Here is a 26218-nt window from a genome sequence, read left to right as displayed (position 1 = left end):
TAAATTCCATCTTTCTTTATCTTTTCAAGATACTGTGTTTTTTCCACAGTTCTGCTTTTACATCAAAAATGACTTTGGTGCATACACAGACCTGAACCAACAGGTCAAGTACACTTTGTATTTGTACACGTGGTAAAGGCTTTCTAGGCCAAACCTTGCAAGAATTTACCTATTGAGGCACCAGATCTGAGAAGAAATACCAAACCAACACTATACACAGCACCTGGTAACAAAAAGCTACTTTTTGTAACAGAATGTTTCCGTGTGTAACAAGGAGGAGAAAGAGCAGCACCAGCCACGGTGCTGGGGGAGAACAAACCAAAACAAAGAAGGAAATTGCACAAGGCACGGAGGTAAAAAGGTGTTCAGCCATATCTGCTCCATACCTCATTCAGGGGGCAGGAGAAATGGGCCATCCTTCTTGCCCAAAATAAAAGTACACAGCTTCATCTAGAGGATAGTCCAGCTGCTCCCGGCACTGTTGGTGCCTCCAGCCCAGGACAGCTGGAGCAGCTTTGCCCTCTGCTGGTCCCGGGAGGGCCCTCAGCCCAGGCAGGAGCCTCCCTGTCCCATGGACACCTCCTGGGGCTGTCACCCTCACCCCCGGCCTTCCCAGGCCATCAGAGCCGGGGTTAGATACAGCACAGGATTTGAGGAGTTGTCAGCTTAAGCCAGGGTAGTAACACCACAGAGGGAAAGAAAAGTCTGGAAAAAGTAAAAAAAAAACCCAACACTAAAAAAAATGAAATATGATGGAGCTGAAGATGGTACAAGGGGCAGTCAAACAGCCTTAATTAAATCACACCACACTAGAAGGCATCTCCCATCACACTCCCCACTGCATTCCAAGTGCCTTCTTTCACACAAATCACCAGGACTGCACACTGCAAGGAAACATTTGGAAACAGCATTCCTGGCAGCCAGCTGCCTCCAAGGGGTGGACAGGGCCAGGAAAAGAGAGACCCCTCTGCCCACGGAGACACAACTCACTCCCAAGTGCCGGAGCTGGTTTGTCCTTTCCCTTCACCCCTCTCCCACTTGTTTTGCCTCTTGAGGAGTTTGTTTGGTTGCACTCAAAATGCCACAAGGCGAGAAAAGCACAGCAGTGTTTGTCCAGCACAAACCCAGTCACCCCGGCAACGGCCAGCAAAGCTTTCCCAGCTTCTCCCGCTCCGTTTTGTCCCGGTTTTTGCCGGCACTGGTGTGACTTGGGTGACAGCTCCCAGCGCCAAGTATGCCGTCAGCACCACCCCAGCAAAGGCAGGGATGAATAAAGAGCTCTGCTGTGAACCAAGGGACACTTGTGTGCTGCCAAGCCCCCTGGGAGCTGGCACCATCCAGAGCGGAGCTGTCCCTTGGAGGTAAGGTAACTGCATTACTTGCTGCCTCACTCAGGCAATCTCAAAGTCACCCAAGCATAGCTGATCTAATTATTTTTCCAGCCCTGTGCTGCATTATTCCCATGATTTAATCCTGCCCGGGATCATTAGACACCGTGGTCCAGTTAAGAAAGCAATTATGACACTGACCCATGTTTTCAGGGACCTGGGCAGGCAAGTGCCTTTGTCATCTATCAGAAGGTAATTTTCTAATGTGATTTAGAGCCTCTCTAGAAGAAGATAATGTACTTACCTGCTGCCTTTCAAGGATGCCTTGAAGTCTGTATTAAACTAGGGTACAGTGAATATCTTACGGGGGAAAACCTCCCAAAACACAAGTGTTAGCTGTGTAAAATAAACCAGGCAGAACAGGCTTGCTCCAGGTGATGGCAGGATGAGGACAGTCAGACAAACATTAACCAAAGGTTCAAAATCAAGTGTAAAAAGGCTTTTCCTCGTTGCAGGGACATTGACAGCGGAGTAGCAGCATCATGTGTGAGTGGGGGCCACTGGTTACTGAAAACCAGCAGGTCCAGTCATCCTGGAGTATCCTGGAGTATTGGGCATGTGTTCCACAAAAACCAGCCCTGCTGCTGCCATGCACAGTCTGCAACTCGTGGAAGAGAGGTAAAAATATGAGCGCTAAAAATAATTTCAGATTCAGCCCCGTGCTGGGTCACAAAGAGCAGAATCAATGCTGGGTTCTGCTCCAGGCAGATGGATGGCAATGTAATGATGCTATTTCAAAACACTCAGTCCAGGGAGACAGAAAAATCAGCAACAACAAAGGAGCACTCCAAGGTTAACAATTCCTACCGTTTTACAGTGTCCTCCTGAATTTCTAAATAAGATTAATTTACTGGGGGAAAAGAAAGGAAAATGTCAGTGTGGGAAGCTCCTAGAGGTCAAAGAGAAGTTGCTTTAGGGATGCAATTCTTGGGCTGGTAAAACTCTGGCCGGATGGGGAAAGAGCAGCAGCAATTAATTGTCATTTGTACTTAAAGAAAAAATGCACAAACCATTCTGGCACACTTGAGAATCCAGGCTTCTTTTGTAAAAACATCTAGGCCATCCTCTCCATTCCTGACTTCTGAATTAAGTGGCAAAAATTTTGTTATTAACTCCTTGAGGAAGTATAAAAGACAAACTGGCCTTCCCTGCTGGAGCAGATTGCTGCACTGGTTTGGAAAAGGAGAAAAAGAAAATTGATGTTTAAGTGTAAGGAATTAACCTGCATAAATATGGAAAGAAACAGAAGGGTGACTTCTCTGTGCTCAAGTTAGGAATTATTAATAAACAAGCAAAACTCCCAAAATCACGCTTTTGCAGCTCTGTTCCACTCTCCACCAAACATAAAAAGTCTGAATCATTTATGACCTAAATTATTTATAACACAGATATATTTTTGACTTAAATGAATTTCAGCAGCAAAATCACAAGCATTTCACCCAGGGTAGGCTGTGGGGTTTATTTTTTGCCTCACATCACAAAGGGAAAAAGGAAAAAAAAAAAAAACCCTTCAGGCTGGATGCCTAAAAGACATTCACTGATCAATTCTTTTCACAGCTGGGTATGAAAACTCCTCTCTGCCATGTCACACAATCTCTCACCTTCCCAGGAAGAGAGGAGTTAAAGATTTGATAATAACAAACTCAAAATTCTGCAATTGGACTAAACAGGAACACTGCAGGAGTGCCTGGCATACAGGTTAGCTCCTGCTCTTCTCCTTCAGCCCTCTGGGAGGAATCCTCCATACACCATTCCCAAGAACCATCAGCAAGCTCTTCCCCTCCAGCCCCAAAATCGCTCCTTTATCTTGCACTTTTCTCCTCTGTACTCTTGCTATCTTCAGCCTGATCGCTGCTATTCCCTCTCCAGTCAATCCTGCCCCACCAGCAGACTCAGTCAAACAGAAGTGAAACCTTGTGGAGAATTCCAATTCCACGTTTAATTTTCCTCTTTTTCAGGTTGCTGATCCTCCATGAAATACTTTAAAGCCATTAAAACCAGCATCCTAACTTGTGAATTATACAACTTGAACACTTATCTGGAAGTGAGTAACGAGATGTACCAAACACACTCTTATTTCTTCTTCTGAAGATTCCTCTAAAAAATAAAAAAGTCTAAATTCAGTTTAGTGTGTATTTATACAAGTAAATTTCCTTCCAAACTCCTCAATGGCAGACTTCCTGCCAGCCCTACCCACTTGAAAATAACAGAAGATTATTTTCCTCTCTTTTGAAACAGCTTGATGGACTAAAAAGAGGCCTAGAGAGGTTTATGTAGCATTTACCACTTTTATTATTTATTGTCTCATAAAAAGCAAATGGAAAAATTAGAGATACACAACTGAAATTCTCAAGCATTTTATTTTATAACCTAGTGTATAAAACATACAAAAAAAAAAAAAACAAAACAAAACAAAAAAAACCAAACCAAAACAAAAGAAAAAAATAAAAGGAAAAAAGAAAATCCCAACAAACTGGAAGTGAACTAAAGGAAGACCTCATAATACACATGTTCCAAAAAGCTTTACCTAAGGGCTCAGAAGCAGTAAACATTCAGCCTATTAAAAAAATGGGATTCAGAACCAAATCTTCACACTTGCAGAGTTATGGATCCAAGGGGCCGGGTTGAGTTGCTGTAAGCAGCAGTGGTTGTGAGGGCTGGTGTTGGATGTTTTGTCTGGAATACCTACAGTTCACTTCCAAGCTCACCATCACCCTGGTTAGTTGTCATCAGTGAAGCGAATGTGTTTGCTTGTTTGTTGAGTCTTCTCCAGCCGCATCCTTTCAGCTTTGGCAATCAACTGCAAGCAGCAAAAATGATGTGGAAAATCAGAGAAAAACCATATTGTTAGGATTTGACCCTACAGTCATGGATATATTCTATCCTTCCTTCCTCCCAGCATGGTTGAAGACGTGGAAATTGCAATTTCAAAATCCTAAAATACAGCCTTGTACATAAAGCTAAAAAAGTCTGTCCTTTTATTAGATTTATTTTGCTACTGATGTAGGAAAAACAAGGTTAAACCAAAAAAAAAAAAAAAAGTGCTTAATGAATATTGAGGAGTTTTAAACAGGAAAAAACCCCACAGATATGTCCAGCACACCACAGAAACTCCAGACAAACACACTAAGAAAAACCACAAGAAACACACACAAAATAAAAACCCCTCACAAACCCCATACATGAACAAATACACAAACACACTGAAAACACACACAAAACCCCCATGCCACAAAAAAACCCCAAACCCAGGGAAAAACATTCACACTGAAACCACAAACTCACAGAAGAACACGCACAGCCACCACAAAACCCCTCAAACCCACTCAAGAACATGAAGAAACCACCAACTCCTTGTAACACCACAAGGATGCACAAAAAACCACACACACAAACCACAAAACCCACAAAATCAACACAGGAATACACACACAAAGGCTTGAGGAGAAACACCACCAACCAACACAACACCACAACCTGAAGGCACAAAAAATCCCCACAAAACTGAACACACACTCAAAGGCACACAAAGAACCCAGAACTCTCCCCCACCCCAAAACCCCACCTGGCTGCCTAAAAATGACAGAAAATACCCAAACCCACTAAGAAACACCACAACCAGCTCCTGAAAATATGCAATCTGCCAAAAAAAAAATACCCAAATGAAAAAAAATTACCAAAACTCTTCCAAGCTTCTCAAAACAACTCCAAAGTCCCAGCACATGAAGAGAACTAAAAGTATGTATAAAATCCCCAAAGCACACAAAAACCAACAGGCAAGGCAAAAACCCATCACAATATACACAAAACCACACATACAAGAACTACAAACCAACATCAGAAAACACACGAAAATGAACTCACACAGAACACAAAAACGCCACCAAAAAAAATATTTTTAAAACCCACACAACCCAAAAAATCAAAAATCACCATCCCCTCAAAAAAGCAAAACAAAACCAAACAAAAACAACAAAAACCCACAGCAACTTCTGTGCTGGGGACTACTCAGCCATACTAGCTGGTGTTGTGGGGTGACTTGCACCCCAGGCAATCCAGTGTGCCAGATTTGAAGGAGTTCACATACAAATCAAATTATTTATTACTTCTGCATATGACTGAGTCCTGCACACAGCATGGAGGTGCACGTCCTGCTGCTGCACTCCCTGTGGCAGGCAACATTTGAGGCTTTCCCAACCAGTTTCCAGCAATAAAACTGACCTCAAGATGGCTAACTTTTATTCTCTGGTGACAAAAAAAAAACAGTTTAAAAGAGTTCAGCCCTAAGAGCAAGCAGAGTACACTGGTTTACTCCTTCAACACATGGGATGGAGAATGACAAACGTGGGAAGGGAAGCTGTAAGACATGAGCTGCCCAGTTCTTATTGCTGAGTGTTTCTAGTAGAGAATTTGCAAGAGGCTTCTAGGATTTCCATCTCTAGCTCATCATTCCAGCAGCAGCAGCTGTGTGTAAGCACAGTAGGTTACTCCTGAATGCAAACAGGGATCAGCCATTCCACAGACACCAGGGAAAGGTGTTCTGGGTGGCTCCACACACAGGGAGCTGCCCAGCCTTGCAAGGACACAGCCCCGAGTCCCAGGCACCATCAGGAGAGCTCCCAGCCATTCCCACCATCCTCTTTTGGCACTGCAAATTATTCCGCCCTTCCCAAACACCCCATTCTCAGTCCCTCGCCAGATGCCTTTCACTTGCACCACCCCTGCCACCCTCCTAAACTTCCTCCTTTCCCCGTGGAAGGGGTCCAAGGTGCAAAGGAGGCCCAGCAGCAGCCCCCCCAGGAGGTGAGGATCCAAGGGGATCCTCAGGCACTCACAAAGCCTTGGCTTTGGCAAGGGGAGACTCCAATCAGTCTGGAGTTTAAGGCTACAGACTGATCAATTGCTTTAGGTCTGAATAAAGTGGCACTGGCCGAAAAAGCAGCTCTGGCTGGAAGTTTTCCATCTGTAGCAGTAAATCACCGAGGTGGTTTCACCAGGCAGTTAAACAGACAAAAGGGAAGATGGATTGGGAAGGGGCAGCAGAGAGGTGACAATCTAGCAGGCCTGGGGGAAAGACACTGGACAGCTTTTTCATTCCAAAGGATTGCCAGGCCTTGTCTGAGGGACCTTGGGATATCCTATCTCTTTTGGACATCTGGGTTATTATTGGAACTATCCCAGAGGAAGTGAAATCTCTAGCACTTGCTTTGGTGCTGGGCACTGCACCAGCTATGTGCTGCAGTGATCCTTAACCGCTATCCTGAGGAAAGCCTGGAAGTTTTAGAAAACATGGAAAAGAGGAATCTCAGACTGCATCAACTCAAAGGCTGTGTGCTGCCTGTGATGGGATGCAGTCCATGCATTTCAACACTGATTCAAAGAAAATGTAAGATGCCTTAATTCCAATCATAATGCAGCTCACAGGCAAAAAGCTCCACTTCAAAATGTTGTAAGGGATGTAAAATGTCATTAACAGAATAGGCCTTGACAAGAAAGTAAAATGTGCCATTAGTGTGCCTGAGTATGTTAAATTATGAATTATTATATTGCTTTTTTCTACCTTTGAGACCTTCAAAAGGATTCACCTTGGAAGTAGCAAGGAAAAATTTTCAAATGGGAAAACATTAATGAACACAAAAATATTTTTGCATTATTAGACTATATTTCAGGAATACAGCCTGTAAAAAAAGCAAGGAAGGGGTTAAGACTTACTGACTGCAGCCAGGCATTCTTGTCTTGATGTTTTGCTTAACGGCGTTAGCATTTAAATAGAATTCCCTGGCTTTGAAGTTCACACCTCCCTGCTCGGCAAGGTGATGGGCAGGGGAAGGAGCAGGAGTTTGCATCCTTGTGCTGCCAATTGTTAGGCAGAACCGAGACAGTTTGTATTTGCAAGCCTAGATGAGGTACATTACTGCCCAATTGACACCAGCTTGGTCAACAAATACCAGTCTTCAAAAGATGAAGAAGAGAAACTTGAGAGCAAGGGCTCCTACAGTCAAAATTAAAGCCAAAGGTCTCACTGACACCTTTGGTTTAAAAAAGTAAAAGTACATTTAAAAAAATTCCTGGCAGCAATCAGAAAAATGTTCTAAAGCTGTGGTTTTCAAATTCCAAATTTCCTTTCTGCTTATATTAAAGAAAAATGGCTCGAGTCAATGCCATTTTTAGGCTTTCAAGAAAATTAAATTAGACCGTTGGGCAGATTCTTTATGCACATCTTTGTTAAAAAAAAAAAAACCCTCAACTCATTTGTCTGCAGGATCTCAGAAAGAACATTCAGACAAACAGGATAAGACATGCAAAATATGCCTTGCACAAGATAAGGTCTTGACCTGTACCACTGCTGTTCCTTGAGGTCAATTAAATATTTATTTTCCATTTTATATGGGACAGTATTTTTTCCCTAGCGTCCAGGAAACAAAGAGTCTCCAAAGTCAACAACAAATAATTAAGGTCAGATGATTGTAAAGTTTTGCAAGGCACAGCAAAAAAAATTCAGGCTAAAGCCAACTCAGAAACCTTATCTGGAGTGTGTGTGAGGCAAACCTGGCAATAAAACGTCTGTGAAATACTCTCTGGCTCCTCTCTGTCAAGTCAGGGATCTGCCTGGCTTAATCAAGGATCCCTTCAAGCCTGCAAGGACCTGCTGGGGCTGGAGCAGAGGCTGCAGCCTGCAAGTTCATTGCAACACTCCCTCAAGGCTGCAGCCCGGCAGGCTCAGCCAGGAGAAGGCTGCAATGTCCCAGGTTGGAAGGGGAAGCTGCACAGCCATGGATGCTGGCAGCAGCACCCAGGTTTGGCTGGGTCACAGAGGGGGCTCCTGACCACTCTGGGAACACACAGCGTTCACCACAGCACCAATAAAACTGTTAATTGTGAGGGAAATGAGATTCGTTCTCAAGAAAATGATTTTCTGGACTATACTAGAGATTTAAGAGTGTAGCACTAGACTTGATTTCAATAGAGCACATCAAGACTACTTAACTTATTAATGAGCTCATCCAGACAGGGTTTCAAATGAAATTCAGCTTACAAATTAAATTCAGGCCTTTAGTCATGGACTTGACTTTCTGCAATTGTCCCTGTAATGACAAGCCTTGCACTTGCCAGCTGCAGCAGGACAGCCACACTCTGCATTGCTGCCAGGTCAGTAGGAAGAATCTAACAGAATGAAACACACAGAGGACCAAACCACGTGGAGAAATGCAGAAACTGCCATGTTTTCAGGCCTGGCTGTAGAGGGAAAAGCTGAGATTTGCAGGTTACCTTCTCAGTACCCCGTTTCTTTTCTCGAGGCTGGTTCAGCTTAGCTTGTCTGTCCACCAAAATCTTCTGCCAGTAACGTTGCTCATGGTCACCTCGGGGGAAAATTGACAGAGAGGAATGTCAATAAACGTAGCCACCAGAAGTGCACCCACTTCTTACACTCATCAAAATATCTGTTAGGGAAAGCCAGCAAGTATTTCACCAGTAGTCTTAGATTTCCTATCCACAGAAGCCATATAGAATTTCTCTCTACCTGTCATCAGCAATAGGAGCTGAGTTTTAGCTGAAGTTTCACCACAGCACACACAGGCCCCTGTGATTTACTGATGTACTCAACCTCTGACACGTTTTAAATAGCTACCAAACAGGAGACAAAAAAAAAAAGTAATTACTGTAAGAACAATTGAGAATATTTTGTATCAAAACCATTGCCTGGGGACTTCATGAGCTGTCAGGAATATTTGAACATGGGCAGCAATACAAAAGCAAAAAATCCTGCAGCTTTCCTCAGCATCTACTTTGCAGGAAAGCAGCAGTTTGCCACTGTTCCTTCTGGTTTGTGATGTAATTATCACAATGGGAATTCTGTGATATCATTTTGCACGGTCTCAGGGTTCATCTTCAGCCACAGGGAAGTTTCTGAATGATCTCAGAAAAGATTCCTGGGAAAGTTAACATCTCAACGTGATCACAGATGCTTACCATCTTGCCAGATGCCAAGCTGAAGATACTTAAAGTCAAATCCTGAGGAGTAAAATGCTACTGGGAAATCTTTAGTCCCTGCTGTAGAGAGCATTAAAGGTTCTTTCCTTTTCATCTCTCACCTTCTGCCACCAAGTAAAACAAAAATCCTTACTGTGAGTCCTTTGTGCATTCCTGGAAAGCTTTTCCATTCTCATTTCAATGAGCCAGTTAGAAAAAAAATAAATCTTAAGACCATGAATGGAATGCTGCTACAATGTAGTACTTACTCCTAATCTCCTACTGCACTCTGATGTAAGGACACAAAACCAGAGACAAACAAACAGACACAGCTGTAGGACACAAAATTTGAGGTTATTTCTGGACCTCTGAAACACAGAGCACACAGGAGACAAATCTATCTCCAAATGGCATTAGCAGCACTCACTGAGTCTCAAACTTCAATTAACTTTGATATGATCATGAAGGTTAATGCTTCCATCAAAGCTTCTCCTCCTGCAATCCTTAACTGGCTTCTACATCCCTGCACCCACGAGACTGGGTCCTAAACCAGGATTTAGGCAAGTGTGGGGTAAAATATTTAAACAGAGATGAGGCAGTCTCATATTGACTGCTTAACCTGGTGGTTTTTTTCCCCCCATATTTACATTTTTGGGTGCATCTTTCAAAGACAGAAGTTTAATGAATACACCAAGTTTGACAGACTTCCTCCTTTTTCTATCCCTCCATCCCACAAAGAGGCTTCTCCACATTTGGCAAACGAATCCAGTCTAATACAAGACACAAATTTAGAACAGCGCAGTCAGTTTCAGAAAGAAAAAACACACATTAAAATGAAGTTGAAAAGCAGAGCCCTTCTTATTCTCGCCTAAATTATTCAACTTCCTGAAAAATCAAGATCAATTAGTAGGTAAGTGCTAAAACCCACTTTAAGTGCATCCGTGCTGTTAGATCCTTGCCATGTCATTTCACACATATGCTCAGTATTTTCAAGAAAGTCTTCCTTAAAATTCTTTTGCATTATCAGAATGTTCTATTCATAAAGCTGCAATGTGAATTAGGTTCTGTAGTCCTTTGCCACTGAAAGTGAAGCAAATCCCTCTAAAAGGAACAGAATTAGGTTCGTACTAGCAAGCAAAAATCATCATTTTGCTCTGAATGGTGGCATAAAATCCCTTCTTGTTTTACCCATTTCACAAGAATTGCAAAATGAGAAGACTCTCAGAAAATAAAACAACTAAACATGCAATCTTTTTCTCCTAATATCTAAATATATCCATAAATTGACCAGGAATAATCCCTTTCACAGTACATAAGGCTACTCCCGTACTTGCATGAAAAAAAGAAGTCTTACCAGTGAGAACTTCGAATTTCCAGTTGTTTTTGATCTGTATTTCTTTGTATGATTTCACGACAGCCTGTGCATCCTCAGGGGTCTTGAAACGGACGTGACATTCGGTGTCCCCCTCCAGCATGTCAACATAAGCCACCTCAGCCAGCACTGCCAGAGCATCCTGTCAGAGCGTGAGACAACACACACCATAAATCAGCCTTCAAAAAGAGAACTTAAAAAGAGTGACTTTTGACCATTCCATTTGGAGGTCGTTAACATTTTCAAAAAGGTCATGAAGTAGGAGGCAGCAACTGAACTTTGTCATTTAATCGATCAATCCCTTGTCAAAGAGTTTTGAATTAACATTTTTCCCTAAGAAGGTTATAACTGAATTCTGATTTATGAGCCCACAACATCTTCCCATCTATCTCTCATCCTGCCCTCCCATTAACAATTTAAAGCAGTAATTCCTGGAAACGTTATGGTATCATTTTACTAATGGAGCATCACCCATTTATTTCAACAATATATTGGATTTTTTTCAAAAGTAAAAACTATAACATCGATAGATCTCAGACTAACAGAAGAAGATCAAACTCCATTCTACACATTAAATGCACAAAAGCAAGCTCATGCATGGCAGGTGATTTGAGAAAGGAGCAATAGTAAAACAACTCTATCACAAGTGACCTCTGCCTGAAAATTTTCACTGACAGCTGAAGGGAGAAGAGTCACAAATGCTCTTGCAGATGAAGTACTTCACTTGTAATTCCTGCTGTTAGGGAAATTAACTAGGACCACACATTCCTAGTCAATTTTGTTCACAGCAGGCAGCTCAAGTAAGATGCTTCTATTCAGGAATCACACACTGCTTTTAACCCTCCACTACCAAGGGCAGCCTTAAAACAAAACAAAAATTAAGTGACAACACTGTTAAGATCATCTGAGAGCCAACAAAAGCTATTTTCCAGCTTTACTCTGTTATCCCAAAGTCATCATTTCATGGAAAACTTAAACAAACCAAAGAGTTCGTTGGAGCTGGCAAAAGTCAGTAGCTCTGAGGAGCACCTTAAGGGCAAAATAGGGAAGCAGAGAAGTGTAAAATTAAAACATCAAAACAATATTTAAACTACACAGCAAAGACTTTCCCAAGTTGTGTGGCATGCATCATTGCTCCCATACAACGACAAATGCAGCTCGGCTCTGGAAGTCTGAGGGACAAAAGGCCTGAAGCACTGCTTAGTTGCAGTTTGCACTTCTGCCATCCACGAAGTTATGCAACTAGTTTGGCCAAAAATAAAAATAAAAAAAGGAAAGAAATATCAGAAGTTTTCTGTTTTTTAAACACTAAGCTTTGCTGCTGCCCACAGCCCATCAGGGTGTGACACAAACTCAGCCCAGTGAGGTATATCCTGCAGTCCAAGAGCCCTCACAGGTTACAGGAACAGCTTGTAGCACATTCTCTCTGTGCCTACAGCACTCAGACACAGGGAGAAAGATCAGGCTGATGAAGATGAAGCCCCACCAGCAGTGAGATGAATTTTCAGTGAGGGTCTCTCACGTTGCTTAAGTTCTTGCACACACCAAGCCTCACACACTCACAAGCAGCCGGTGACTCGAAATGGGCTCCCTGGTTACAAATGTTTGATGAACAGTAGCAGAAATCGAATTAAAAACCATTCCCTCGCTGTTCTGAGTGGGCTGGATATGTGTGTGCACCAACCTGAGCTGAAGTTGTTCAAATTCTTTGCAGCTGTTACTCATCCTGAAGTGAAATTTGGGAAAGAAGATGAACTGCGTAACATTAACGGAAAATTCAGGATCTGGAAAAAACCCGTTATTTCCTTTGGAAAACTCCTAATATTTCCATTTCAAAAGGATGAAGCTTAAAACTGCTATTTTCCTTAAAAAGAATTTATGTGTGTAACTTTTGGTTTGTGTCATCACACAAAACTGAAGGTATCTAACCACTTTTTAAATCGAGAAAAATGAGCACTGGCATTAGAAAAAAAAAAAAAAAGAGACTGAATCAACAAGTTCCACTCCTGTCACTCTCCCTGAAATGGAGTTTTTGTCATTGTAAAACTCTTTCTGAAATAAAGAAAAGTGGTTTCTCATGCAGAGAGCATTTTCCTGCCCCCAAATTCCCGTTAATGATAAAAACACCATAAACTTTTACAAGTCCCCACAGGTATACTTTTACAGCTCTCCCGTCAGGGTGACTGGCACAGTGACAAACGCAGAACACTGAAGAAGTCTCCAGCTCCTTTTTTTAACTGGAAAGCACCAGAGCATTGCTTAGCCTCCTCACTATTTTCATGATAAACTTGACATTGCTCCAAGCACACTAAAGGCTCGGTTTTAATTTGAAACATCCTCCTTCACCCTGTTTTGCCACTGAAAAATCTGCCATTTAGAGACACTAAGGAATTTTTACTCAGCTACGGGCCAAATAGGTTAAAAAAAAAATAATAAAATCAGTGAGACTGGGTGAAATGGTATTCCATATTCAAACATTTGGGGGGCAGGGTAAGAGGAAAGGCTAACAGCTACCCCGAGGTTACAAAGGCATTACCTTGATCTGCTTCCTGCCCGGCAGGGGCTCGGTGCTAATGATCTTCACAATTACTCCGCTGACAAACTGAGGCCCCATTGTGTTGGCCTTGGCGGGAGGGGCACAATCTTCACTGGTGGCTGCTCGAGTTAAAAAGAGAAAACAGTTTTTACATTTATTAGGCTGAAAAAATAAAAAAAAAATACTGAAAGCACAGATGTAACAATGTAAACAAGCATCAAATATTGTTACTGCAGTTTGAGGTTTATTAAAAGAAGGATGAAGATTGTCCAAAGTTTCAAGCCAATTTTACTAAAAAAAAGCAGCTTCAAGAAAAAGTCTTTGAGAAATTTTTATAGTCCATAGGGTCCTTCCTATAAAGTCATTTTATATTGTACCAATAGTAACCCCGCAGTTATGGAGTGATTAAAAACACGCAGAGGGCCACTGGAATATCAGTGTTGAGGTTAGTGAAGAGAAGCACAGAGTATTCAGAGAAAATAAAATAAAGAAGAATTGTAAACGAGAAAAAAAAAAAAGTAGAAATTTAACTACAAAGATATAATTTCAAAGCTTCTCTTATGCATAGAGCTGATAAAGTCCAATTTCAAGCTGTTTTTTTTTAATACCTCTGGTACAGTTAAACCCAAGCAGGTCTGGCCCAAGCTGCAGCACCAAGAAAGCTGATTGTTCATTTACCCCTCTGAAGCCTAACAATGACAATTACCTAAATATATCTGTAAATATGTAAAATATACTGAAACCACTTTAGTAGTTACTTATATAACTCCTTAGAACCAAATCCACCGAAATACAGGGAGGGGGTAACTTTTAGTATCTGACATTTTGAGAAAACAGCAGCATTTTACAAAATAAAACCTCGTGGCAGTGTTCCTGCAAGACCACGGTCTTGCACCGCTTGTGTCAGCAGATGAGAAACACTAAGGAAACAAGACAAAAAGCCAGGATTACTTTTGCCATTTTCAGATTTCTGCACACCAGACTCCGTCTCCATTTCTCCCGCGGGCTCAGGTTTGATTTGAGACATGGTTTTCTTTAAGGAGGCCATACTGGCTTTCTGCAGAGCCAAATATTCTTGCTTCAAATCCATCCATTCAGTCCTAAAAGCAGCAACACAGGCACAGATGTCAGTTGCAAACAACAAACTGATGTTTAGAAAGTTACAGGTAATTGAACAGGTTACAAACAGCTTTAGGTGAACAGTGCAGACCATTCTGCCAGCGGAGATGTCCCTGCACTTCGGTCAAATTCAGTTTTGTCCCTAACTCAATTTCCCATGACTTTGCTTCTGACAGTTCCAACAACATCAACCTATCATTCCAACAGAGCGGCTTTCAAATTTGCTTTAAATATTCAGAAAGCATAGAGAAGAGTTTGGTGAACTGTGTTTTCCACTGGAGCTAACAGAGCACAGGCACCAAATTCAGAGTTAATTCAGAGACAGTGAACTCTCAATTCACTGCATTAGTTCAGTGAACCCGCTCCTGTGTCACTACATTAAGAATCAGTCATTCATTTTCTAGAAAAAAAAAAATCACTGCTGGAAAATCAACAACTGGTTAAACTCACCGAAAACTTACCTAGATAAGGACATTCCTCCCTATTCAAATGCATTTTGGTTAAAAAATACCCCCCCATGGAAGCAATTTATATATTTACATACATTTAACATGGAGATGTTTCTGCAAACAGCAAGAGCTTTGCTCCGCAGCAACACAATGCCCGCAGTGCCACTGTGAGAACGACTCATTGTTACCCTAATCTGTGCTATCAAACAAGCTGATAGAGGATTTTTAAAGAGGAGGATATCTTGTGGTAATGGTTTTAGCTGTTAACAGTGACAACTGTATACTTCAAAAAAAGCATCCAGACTCGCCCAGGATCATACATTCTCAACGGAGCAAAGGAATTAAAATAACAAAAGAGCCACGTAATGATTCTTGGAGATAAAAAGGCAACACCATCCCATGGCAAGGTTTGGTATAAATACAAGCCCAAGGAGGAACTTTGTGACTTGCCCAGTCAAGGAAGAGGAGATCCTGCACAATGAGTCAGGCAAGTATTTGCAATTCTTATACTCTTTAAACATTTTACATTTACCATGTTGCTACAATCGAATAACTTTTAACCAAAACTCTTCTTTTTGTTGCTCAGAATGCCGATGGCAGAGGAGAAGCTGCGCCGACAACCCTCGTTTTATTTTATTTTTTTATTTTTGTGGACCCCTTTTACTTTAACATGGAGGTGCTTTCTGTGATATAGAAAAAGTAAGTGCTTCCATGTTTTAGTAGAGGTGAATCCTGATCTCAATCCTCAAACTTCATCCAGGATTATATATTTTTTTTTTTTTGGGCCTGCACTTCAGTTGAAGATTTTTAGATCCTGAAGAAAGAAGTTTACCTGCGAGCTAAAATCCAAGTGGCTAAAGTTCTTTTAAAGCTATTTTTAATTTTGAAGGTCTCCCTTTGCTTTAACATGGAGGTACCTGCTGCCTAAAAAAGTAAGTGCTTCCATGTTTCAGTGGCGGTGGATCCTAATGCTCGAAGGCTTCTCACAGGAAATGTGCACAGATATTTTAAATTTATTATTATTACTGCGCTTTTGTTCGAATTTTATGTATTTTTTTTCCCCCTGAAGGACCCCCACAACTTAAATGTGGATGTGCTTGCTTTGGTTCTCAACAGTAAGTGCTTCCATGTTTTAGTGGTGGTGAATCCTTTTAACCTCAACACTTTTCACTGGAAATGTAGCAAATAATAAAAATGTTTCTCCATAAAGCACGATTTTGCAGCACAAGGCGGCGAGGACCCCCTCTACTTTAACATGGAGGTACTTGCTGGATGCCTAAAAAGTAAGTGCTTCCATGTTTTAGTTGTGGTGACTCCTGAAAGCCCAACACTTTTGGATTATAACGTTGGCAGAACTCTACACATCAAGCTATGAAAATTCAAATTCTGGTATTTCAGTCTGCTTGCTACAGGCTAATACTGTTGCTAACATGCAACTCTGTAGTATAAAAATTGGAATTGCACTTTAGCAATGGTGATGGACTGTCAGACAATCCCAAGACTTCAGGAATAAACATTTTTAAAACTCTGAAATATGGTGAATTAAAATTTTTTAACAATAAAACTTCAATAAACTATACAAAACTTAAATTTTCCTACATGTGACTAAACTGCATATTACGGGAAAACATTACACAAACATTAAATATGGTACCACAATGCAACAATATTTAAATATCCCCGAGGTATACAACATGGATATTAAAACCTATGGGTTTATTTCTTAATTATATAGCAGGTGTGACCACTGGAAAAATTGGGGGATTTTGTTTTCACCAGGCAACCATTTCCCTAGTACTACTAATGAGGAAAAAAAAATTAAATCAGTGATATCACAGAAAAAAGGTAGTTTATGTCACCTACTTGGAGAGTACCCTGAGGGGAATGACTTCTTCACCCATTTTGTGTCTCTCTTTGTGCTTTTTCTTGTGTTTCCTTTTAGATTTGGAAAGGGATGTGTCTTTTTTGTCTTTGTCCTCTTCTGCAGAAACTTCTGTATTAAAACAGTTCAAATGAAAACATTTATTCAAACACGGATAGTTAAACCTTATTATAATAAAATCACATTCAATATCTACTGGTCCTTTGAATTAACTGTGCTTCTGGTCCATTTAATTGACTACCCAAGTTTACTTTGCTTCTCACACTAAATCTCATTGCACTGCAGCTTTTCTTATCTCATGCAACAAACGGGTCATTACCTTTCCCTTTTGTATTTTAATTTATTTATCTAGATTCCCTCCCGGTGTCCATTTACCCAGGCTGTCTGTTTAACCCATACTTTACTTCACTCAAGTTCTATTGATATGAACTTCTTTGAACTATTTTGACTTCTGATTAGATTTCCCTACTTTAGTGTTGCAAGTTCCTCCTCATTCCCCGTGTAGCTCCTCTCCTTGGAGTGACTCCTTGCAAGGTTTCATTTTAACAGCAGGGAACACTTAATATGCCCAAGCTGATCTAAAGCTTCCACTCAACCCATCCCATCACTCCTCATCCATAAGGGATATCAATTTCATTCATGCATAGAAATCATAATTAAAATAGACAAGAATTCTTACCATTGGAATCTTTTGGAGCTTCTGTTGTTTCTTCTTTTACTGTTTCAGCTTCCTCTTTTTCAGCAGTTTTCTTAACTTTTGGAGCTGATGTCTCACCATCCCCTGAGGTGGTTCTTTTTCTCTTTCCTGGCCTGCTTTCCCAGGTTACCTCTGAGCTCTCAGTTCTGTCCCATTTCCTCTTCTCCCTTCTGGAGGGCTGCTTGGGAGTCTCGGTTCCCTCCATCTCAGAGCACTCTGATGGAGTCCTGTGTCTTTTAGGCTTGGGTGCTGGCTCTGCTGCATTGTTAGTGTTTGATTCCTTGGGCTCTGCAGCTGCCTGTGCATTGCTCTCTTTCTTGATCTTGGACTTCTTCTTTTTCTTCTTTTTCTTCTCTTCTGGATTAAAACCACAACATTTATAACTGCCCATGGTTAAACACTAGATTGGATTATTTACCTAACTACATAAAGCAGCACATGTGATAAATTGGGTTGTTAATCTATGGAAGGGATGCAAGACATGAACACAAAGCTTCTCCTGGGTGTTCTAAGAAGAGAAAAAAACTGTGTCTAAAGCAAGGTTTGAAAACCATCAGTTTGATTTTTTGGTTTTGTTTTCACTTAACAGTTGCTGGCATAACAAAGAACTGGTGATAATTGTGAGGAATATTAATGTTTTATCATTAGTCTTACAAAAAAGAGGGAGGGTGTCTGAGGTTCATTACACTACCAGAAATGAGGGAAAATGTTTTAGTGATGAAGTTACAACACAAATCTGGCAGACTGGTGTGTAAATTACAGTACATTTTTCATACTTCAGCCCATACTGGCCAAACACAGCAAGGTGAATTGTTATGAAAAGCTTTTAAGACACATGGAATTAAACTGCAGTAACACAGCAGGGGGGAATTTTCTCTTCAGAAGCTGAGGCACAAAACTGATCCAAGAAACTTAGTAACACTTCCTTGAACCCAATGACTTAGCACCACTTACCTACTACAGTGTTTTCACTTGAGTTCAGTGTAGGAACTGGTTTATTCTTCACTGTCTTGGGGAAAATCCCAGGTTTCCGTGGTGCTTCTTCTGGTGGATTATTCAAAAACTGAAACAAGGAAATGGAGAACCAGGTAACACCACAAAACCATACTTTGTTTAGAGCCTGCATTCAAGTTAAAACCAGCAATCCTCATCACATTTCAATATATAAATACTTTCAAATCACATTTCAATACAGAAAATTAGGTATGACTGTGCTTGCTTGATGAAATTGAAACATAATTTTTTTTTGTTCTGTAAAAGATGCCAAGAGTGGCCAAACAAATTACTTACAAAAAAAAAAAACATATTTCTAAGTTTTAAGGTTATTAATAGAGATAAATCTTGAAAGAATTGTGGCACTGATTGTAGGTCTGGGAGCAGGAAAGAGGAGCTAAATTCTGTTAAGAGAAGCCTTTAAATGGGGATATTTTGGGAATTTCTCTAAGATTCAGTGGGTGACCTAGTAAAGGGCACAGCATCCATACCACAATGTGCCAGCAGGAGCAATGGCAGCAGCAGAGGCAGCAGCACTCACCTCAATGGCTTTCTCTGCTTGCTCCTTAGTTTCAAATTCAACAAAAGCAAAGCCCTTTGGATCCCCAGTACTCCTATAGCGGGGGATACTGACGTAAACTACATTGCCACACTTCCCAAACACCCGCTCAATCCAACTGTGATTGACATTTTTGGGAAGCAGCTCCTAAAAGAGAGAAAAAAAAAAATTGAAGTTTGATATCAAAACGTTGAGAGGTAAAGTATTCAGGTAGTAAAAAGTGACCTGATTTCTAATTATTCACATAACTATAATAAATTCATTATGTATTTAATTTTGCTGCTTGTCTTCTTCACATGACAGATACCAAGACCTCACCTGCAGCTGGATCTTTGCAACACAAAATCTCAGTAAATTTCAAACCTTGAAGCAAATACCAGACTGGCTTGTCCCAAACTATCCTCTGCAAAGCATGAGCTATTTTTTTTAATTGGTGGTAATGCAGGAAGGGATCACAGAAAGAATTCCTGCGGGCCAGTAAAGAGTCACTACTGATATTTTCAAGTTTAGCAGTTACAGCTTAATCCATCAGATGAGCAGAACCTTTTTCAGCAGCTTCCTGGATGACAAGATAGTCTGATTTTTACTTCTATAAAGCCCTTATTACAGCAACACGTTTTAGTAGCTTGCAGACACCGTGTCTGAGTTCAGCATTTCCCCTCCCCAGTCACACAGAAATCGTGTCACACCAATTTCTCACAAGACCAATGGAACTCTTTAAATTCCCACTCCCAAATTCATGCTTAAACTACAACAGTGTCGGCACCGTTTCATTTTTTTTTCCACAACAAGTTACTGCACTAAAAGGTTCTCCTTGTAGGGAATCACTTATCACCTTCAGATTTTCTTTTTTGTTTGGCTTTAGGTTGAAAAGCCAGCTAATTCAAGTTTTAATAGTATAATAGTGAAGGCTACGGTAAAGCATATAAAAAAAGTCAGATAATTTCAGAGCAATTTAACTTACCAATACCTGGACTACTTTTATTCTCCCATTGCCACATACCAGCTATTTACAAAACATTTAGCCACACACTTAAGCTCTGTATGGACAGTGTTGCTCAAGACTTAGAATATCTTATCCAGAAAACAATACAGACAAAGTATTTCAGAGTTCTAAGCAGTCCCTGTAACCGTGTTAGGAAAATATTATGTCTGGTACATCGTATTTAAAAAAACCCAAAAGCCAGCCACCTTTTCCGGGCTTTTGTTCAGGAAGGAATCACCAGAGCAGATCAGCTCCTCCTCATCTGAATGGGCTGGCATTTTGGCTATGATTATTGTGTATCTTTATCACAGAAAACTCTGGAAAATACTAACTCAGCTGCTAACAGCTACAGGTACACAGCAAAAATGGTACCTGTCATAAAAAGCAAATAGAGACAAAGCAAATTCCACAGTGGCTTCAAATCTACTAAATAAAATTGCCCAGGGTTTAAATAAGCAAAAGCTCAACCACCAGATTTCTTTCCAATCTAAAGCTTAGTTGGGTCCACAACGTAACAGCTTTTTCACTCAGAGAGGGCTGAAATACCACGGTGAGATGCAGACTTATCCCATCGGCACAAGCCATTTTCATTTAAATTAAGCAGTCATTCCAGTAGCAAGGCGGGACACTGTGCTATTAGGAGGACAGTGAAAATTTTTCAGGTATAGTCTGCCTGGAAAAGAATGGTGTTTGTGTGTACAAAACCAGAGGCACTTACAGTAACAGATAATGCTCTTTAAAGTACCCGGATAAACTTGGGAATGCAGTTAGATCCTGTTTGATGAAGCTAATTTAGTTGTTATTAGAAAGTTTCAACTACATTAATGTAATTAGCAAATATCTCTTAATACCACTGGTGCTCCTCTAATGGCATTAAATAATGCCAGTGAACGCAGCAATAGCTCAAGGCAATGGAATTGCACCTTTTCACTTGCCTTGGCATTTAAAACAATTTAAGCTGGCACAAGAGATCCGGGTACCAACTGGAGTTTCCCTAGCTAGGAACCAGCAGGCAGGGGCACACACAAGCCCAGCCTTACCACATAGACAGTCCGACTGTCCACGTCCGTCGGGCACTCGCCCAGAGGCTGCCGTCTCCTGATCCTGGTTCCTTCCAGGTCCAGCTGAAAGCAGGGAGAAATAAGCATTTTCCGTGAGATTATTGCTGACTTCAGCAGCCCAGCAGAACTTTTCCAGCACCAGCAAATACAGAAGGGAGAGATGTTCAATACCTCTACAACAGATGAACTTTTAACTGCCCGAGCGATCAGCTTCCCGTCAGTGGTCAATTTTTTCATCTTGTTGAAAGAAACAAGAAGTGATATGTCAACATCTAGGGAAAAAAAAAAATAAAAAAGGGTAATTATGAAATCAGGTGATGTGTTCTACTCCACTTGTTTCCCTGTGAAGCAACCTGCAAGTTCTAAGTTCAGTATTTAACCAAGGATTCACAGAAGATTTTCACCGTCAAAATTTAAGTTTTAAGTACACCTAAATTTAATTTTCTTCTGTACTAACAATCAAAGGAATTTTGTTCTTTTACCTCCCCACTGATAACTGGTGTCTTTGAAAAGAAAGGAAGAAAACCCCCTTTTCAGATGTAGTTTTCCAGCACAAAAAACCAATTTGCATTGAAAATATGCCTCTTCTTCAAGTACACATTGAGTATTTAACCGGGTGCTGCCAACACAGAGTCCCTTCCTTAATTTCAATTTCCATCAGACATGCTAAAACCTGGATAGAAAATTGTGCACTAGTCTTAATAAAAATTTAGACATGTCTAGTATCTCTAGAAAATGTAGGGTAATTCTTACTTATTTATCACTTCAGTAATTATTTAAGGGGGACTTTAGAAAAGTTCAAACAACCACAAGAAAAACTGTCTGAAGAGACTCACAGTAACCCTACAAGCAAATACAGAATATCTTATCAAACTTGTAGAAGAAAAATTAACAACATCCCTATGCCTAACAACATATTTAAGTGACATTTTAATTTCTGCATCTATCTACCCTGCAAAACAAGTTCAGTACCTCTGAGGGCAAAATGGCTCGTTTCATGGCTTGTTCTTAAAATTATATAAAATTGGACAATGAAAATGAGGTATCCCAAACAGTCATTTCTACCCTGACAGATGTCTTCATCTTAGAGCTGACAGGACAGGAGAAGAGACAGAGCAATTCAAATTTTTAAATCTAAGACTAGTTCTACCTCCTGAGCTGCTGAGGCTGATTTCCAGCATGGAACTCCTGCCTTTCCCAGGAGAAGACTTGCACCTCAAAATAACAGCAACACAGGGAAGAACAAAGTGAAACTTAAGTGTTTGCTGAAATATACTGAAAATAAACTTACACCCATCTCTGGACTTCTCTATTTGTTCTCGAAGAAATCTGTCTTTGTGGAGATTGACATCACCAAACCAGAAATCCACTTGCTTGGCTATATCTGCCAGCACCTGTTTAACTCTTGACCTCTTCTTCTTCTCTCTTTCCTTTTTCTGCTCGGTGCTTTCTTCTTCCATGGCTTTGTCTCTCGCTGTTTCAGTCTCCATTCCTGTCATTCTGTCAAATGAGACGTAAATATAATTTAAAAAACACAATAGGAGTTATTGCAAGGAGTAAATGTTCCTGTTTAATCTTCTGTTATCTGAAAAGCAAGTTACTTGCTAAAAAGAGTCTACAAGAACTAAAGCTGAAAAGCAGTTTATTTCCCTCCTCATAAAGATGTTTTTCTAAGAAATGAAAAAAGATACATGGTTTTTTACTCCCCCTAACTCATACTACAAACCATTAGAATGATCACACGCAAAGCCCACGAGCACTACACATTTCAGAAATTAATCTTGTATCGACCTTGATCAAGGCAGACCTGCTAACAGTCAGGCTGTTTTTTAAAAATTCGTCTTTATTATGTCAAAAATGCAAAGCACTCACTCCAGCAGCTACCAAGGCCCTGCCCAAGAGCAGTAAAATAAAGTGTCTCTAATGGCAAACCCAGGTGTGTCAGAGCTCCAGAACAGGCCCCAGGAGAACAAACCCTAACTAGAACCAAGTGACTTAATACACGGACTCATCTTGAAAAATAGAAAACCGTTTTAATGCACCGATTCATCTCTTTTGTTCACGTTTCAATTCGCTGTAGCTGAGACCTGCCACTCACCACTTCAGTACCTCATTTCACACCAGCAAAACAATGCAAGGCTGCCAGAAGCAGACAGCTTCTGGAACATTAAATTAACACAAAAATTAAAGTCATTAATGTCGCAATCACCATATGAAAGGCTTTCTCAGCTCACTGCCGAGGCAGCAGCGAGGGAAACCAGAGCACAGCCATCAGAGAGGAAGCCCACCTCGACAACAGGATGGCGAAATGGAAATGGTCCCCAAATTCTTGTGCAAATCAGGCTTCCTCAGCCGGAGATCAGCTCCCCCCCGCTGTGCGCTGCCGACTCCAGATAGCGAAAGGTCACCTCGGCAAGATAAGCCAGGTAGAACTGCTCGGCAAGTTCAAGCTCCCCTCAAGGCCTTCAGCAAGGCTTTTATATGAACAACCGGCAGGCAACACGCCGCGGAGCCGAGGGCTGCACCGAGCGCTCCACAAAGGCAAAATGTCACGATGTGTGTCGCGGTGAAGGGAGCACAGCAGCACAGCAGCGCGGCCCAGGGACAGCTCAGCTTTGTTTGAGTCACTCGGCTGGGGAACTTCCTTCCCAGAAGAGGGCTTCTCCTTGGAGCTAGAGGAAAAGAGGCTGCGAGCTGCGCTCCAGGCTTTCCTCTCAGTTGGTGCTTTAGAAGTGAAGCTTTGAGGAAATTACTTTGTGTCAGAGGAAATTTCAACAGGTACATAAAAAGCCAAGTAATTAATTCAGCAATCTCCACGTGCCCGGGCGTAAGGCAGTCTGGATTTCTCACACGTCAACTCTCACACCACCAGCACCACTCTGATAAACAAATTAAAATCAGAGCACAGCGAAAGCAGGGTCAAAACATCACAGTGATAAAGCAAAGGTTTCCTCTAAAGAAATGAAATCGCAGTGCCTCTGTGTGCCAGAGTGAAACCAGAAAAGGAAGGACAATTAAACAGGGGGGAGGGACTTCAGGAAAGATAATTATAATAAATAAATAAAAATAACACAGCTCCACACTCATCTATAGACTTGATAAAAACTAAAGGTTTCAGTGCTAACCCATGTGCAACCCCAGTTTCTACTATTATCAACATCTGGAAAACAGAATAAAATGCAACTGTAGTACAAGGCCTGGAAGAAACAGGGTGCAGATATAAAATATACTTTATTCTTTTAAGCACGGATGCAAATGTGTGTTTGCTTGGGGTATTTTAATAATTATAAATGGGGAAATGGGGGGTGAGGGAGAAAAAAGAAGAATTCAGAAGAATTTCAGAACATGAAAATGTTTTTGTAGAGGCAGGGGCAACCTTAGGTATGTACTGCAGAATAAGTGCAAGTATGCAGCAAATCTGAAACTACTTAAAAAGACACATCCTGAAAGAGTTTTACACCAATACAGAAACAGGCAGAGCTGCAGGGTGAAGTTCCTGCCCTGCCCTGAAACTTCTCTCTCTGCAAAGAGAGGTAACAAAGGACAGGAGTTAATACATGCGGGCCAGCACAAATTTCTCAACCTAAAACCAGAGAAAATTCTGCTTTTCTCCCTCCCATTTTACAGAACGAAACCAATGCATTATTTTAAACTGCATGTTCCCACACACACAGGGATCCCTGTGTGTTAGCTGTGCCCTTCCCTCTGCCACCTCAGGAGGCGCAAAGTGGATTTATTTGTGCTCAAGACTGCGACTCAGTGCCATGGTCTGGGTGACAAGGTGGGGACCGGCCAAAGGTTGGACTCCATCTCAGAGGTCGTTTCCAGCATAAGCGATTCTGTGGTTTTCATTAAAATATATGCCAGAACCAGACTGACTGGGTGGATTCACCTGTACGACACCAAAAGGACAGCCCAATTTCTTCACCTCACAATGTCTCACCCTCAAGAAACACAAGTGAATTTTAAGAACTTATTTCTGGTTCTTCCCTGCGGGGACAAGCAGGGGATTAGGGAACTGGACAAGCAGCAGAGCTGCTGGAGGGAAACAGAAGGAATAAGTACTTGGAAGCAGAGTGGGGGTGGTTACAAAAACCAAGCATTCTGCGGCCCAGGTAGCTGCTGCATGACCAAAACCACTAAAAATCTATGGGAGAACCTCACCTTCTTTACTTTTCAACAAAGAGGCAGATCACAATGTGAAACAGATTTTTCTAGCCCTGACTCATCCTGAGAAGCCTGACCACCATACACTTACCACAGGACAGCTACCGACCACTGCAGGCGCTGCTGCTGAAGGCATTTACAGGTTTTACCGACAGAACACTCAAAAACACAAGCACAGACTAAGCCTGAGGGCCCCAAAGCCCCTACAGCACGAGTATCTCGACGCCAAAGCGGTCACCTGCGCATCACCGGCGGCCAAAGCCACCTCAGCGCCGCGGGGCAGCGGCCGGCCCTCAGGAAGGCGCCGCCCGGGTGGGGACCAGCGGGCACCGGACCGGGAGAGGAGGATGCCCGGGGGGCGGCAGAGGACGGCTCAGGGTTACACTGCGGTGACCTGAGGGGACGGACGGACGGACGGACGGACGGACGGACGGACGGACGGGACCACGCGCGGGCGGCGGGAAAACCGCTGAGGGGCGGACAGCGCCCCCTGTCTGCGCCGCCGCCGCTGCAACCGGCGAGCCCACAGCCCCTCCCCGGCCCCTGACCTGCTGCGGCCGCCGCCGCCGCCGCGGCGACACCGGCTCGGCTCCGCCCGCGTCGTCCGCGGCCCCGGCTCTGCCTCCGTCCTCGGCGCGACGCGCTGCCCGCCTCTCCGAGGAAATAAATAGCAATACCCAAAAAAAAATAAATTTAAAAAAAATTTAAAAAAAAAAAAAAAAAAAGCCCCGCGGCGGCGCCCGCGCGTGCGCGGCGGCGTCGGGGGCGCGCCGGGCTCTGCGCGCACGTGACTTCCTCCTCGCGGGGGCGTCGCGGCCGCGGTGACGTCACGCGGCGCGCTGCGGCGGGAAGTTCGGAAAGGAGGCGGCGCCGCCATCCCGCTCCCGCTGGCCGTCCCCTGAGCCGCCGGGTAGGAGCGCGGTGGCCGCCCGGCCCCCGGGAGGGGTGGCGGGCAGCGGTGCCTCGGGGCATCCCCTGGGAGGATGGAGTGGGGGAGCGGGCTGTGCGGAGGCAGCGCCTGTGACAGCGGCGGGTCCCG

The 26218-nt window shown here is 42.3% G+C and overlaps 1 protein-coding gene across 4 annotated transcripts; it reads right to left on the bottom strand.

Annotated features, from left to right (window-relative positions):
- Window positions 1–3662: 3662 nt before the first annotated feature.
- LARP7 (La ribonucleoprotein 7, transcriptional regulator) lies at window positions 3663–25901 on the bottom strand. 4 transcript variants are annotated; one of them, XM_041459347.1, is made up of 14 exons: window positions 25728–25901; window positions 23301–23750; window positions 22304–22512; window positions 21184–21284; window positions 20992–21075; window positions 18949–19113; window positions 18369–18477; window positions 17397–17771; window positions 16699–16828; window positions 14219–14367; window positions 13268–13389; window positions 10714–10873; window positions 8658–8749; window positions 3663–4188 (listed from the first exon to the last, which is right to left on the bottom strand). In XM_041459347.1, exons 3-14 carry the CDS (start codon window positions 22509–22511, stop codon window positions 4108–4110), a joined length of 1776 nt encoding a protein of 591 aa, XP_041315281.1. In that variant the 5' UTR covers window position 22512; window positions 23301–23750; window positions 25728–25901; the 3' UTR covers window positions 3663–4107. The 4 variants fall into 4 exon arrangements, with proteins under 4 accessions (XP_041315281.1, XP_041315280.1, XP_041315283.1 ...); XM_041459346.1 differs by lacking the exon at window positions 23301–23750; XM_041459349.1 differs by lacking the exon at window positions 23301–23750 and having other exon boundaries at window positions 17397–17768.
- Window positions 25902–26218: the final 317 nt, after the last annotated feature.

Source organism: Pyrgilauda ruficollis, unplaced genomic scaffold, assembly GCF_017590135.1.
Source record: "Pyrgilauda ruficollis isolate IOZ18807 unplaced genomic scaffold, ASM1759013v1 scaffold134, whole genome shotgun sequence".
NCBI lineage: Eukaryota > Metazoa > Chordata > Aves > Passeriformes > Passeridae > Pyrgilauda > Pyrgilauda ruficollis.
Note: the sequence above shows the minus strand (reverse complement) of the source record. Positions and strands in the feature narration are given on the sequence as shown.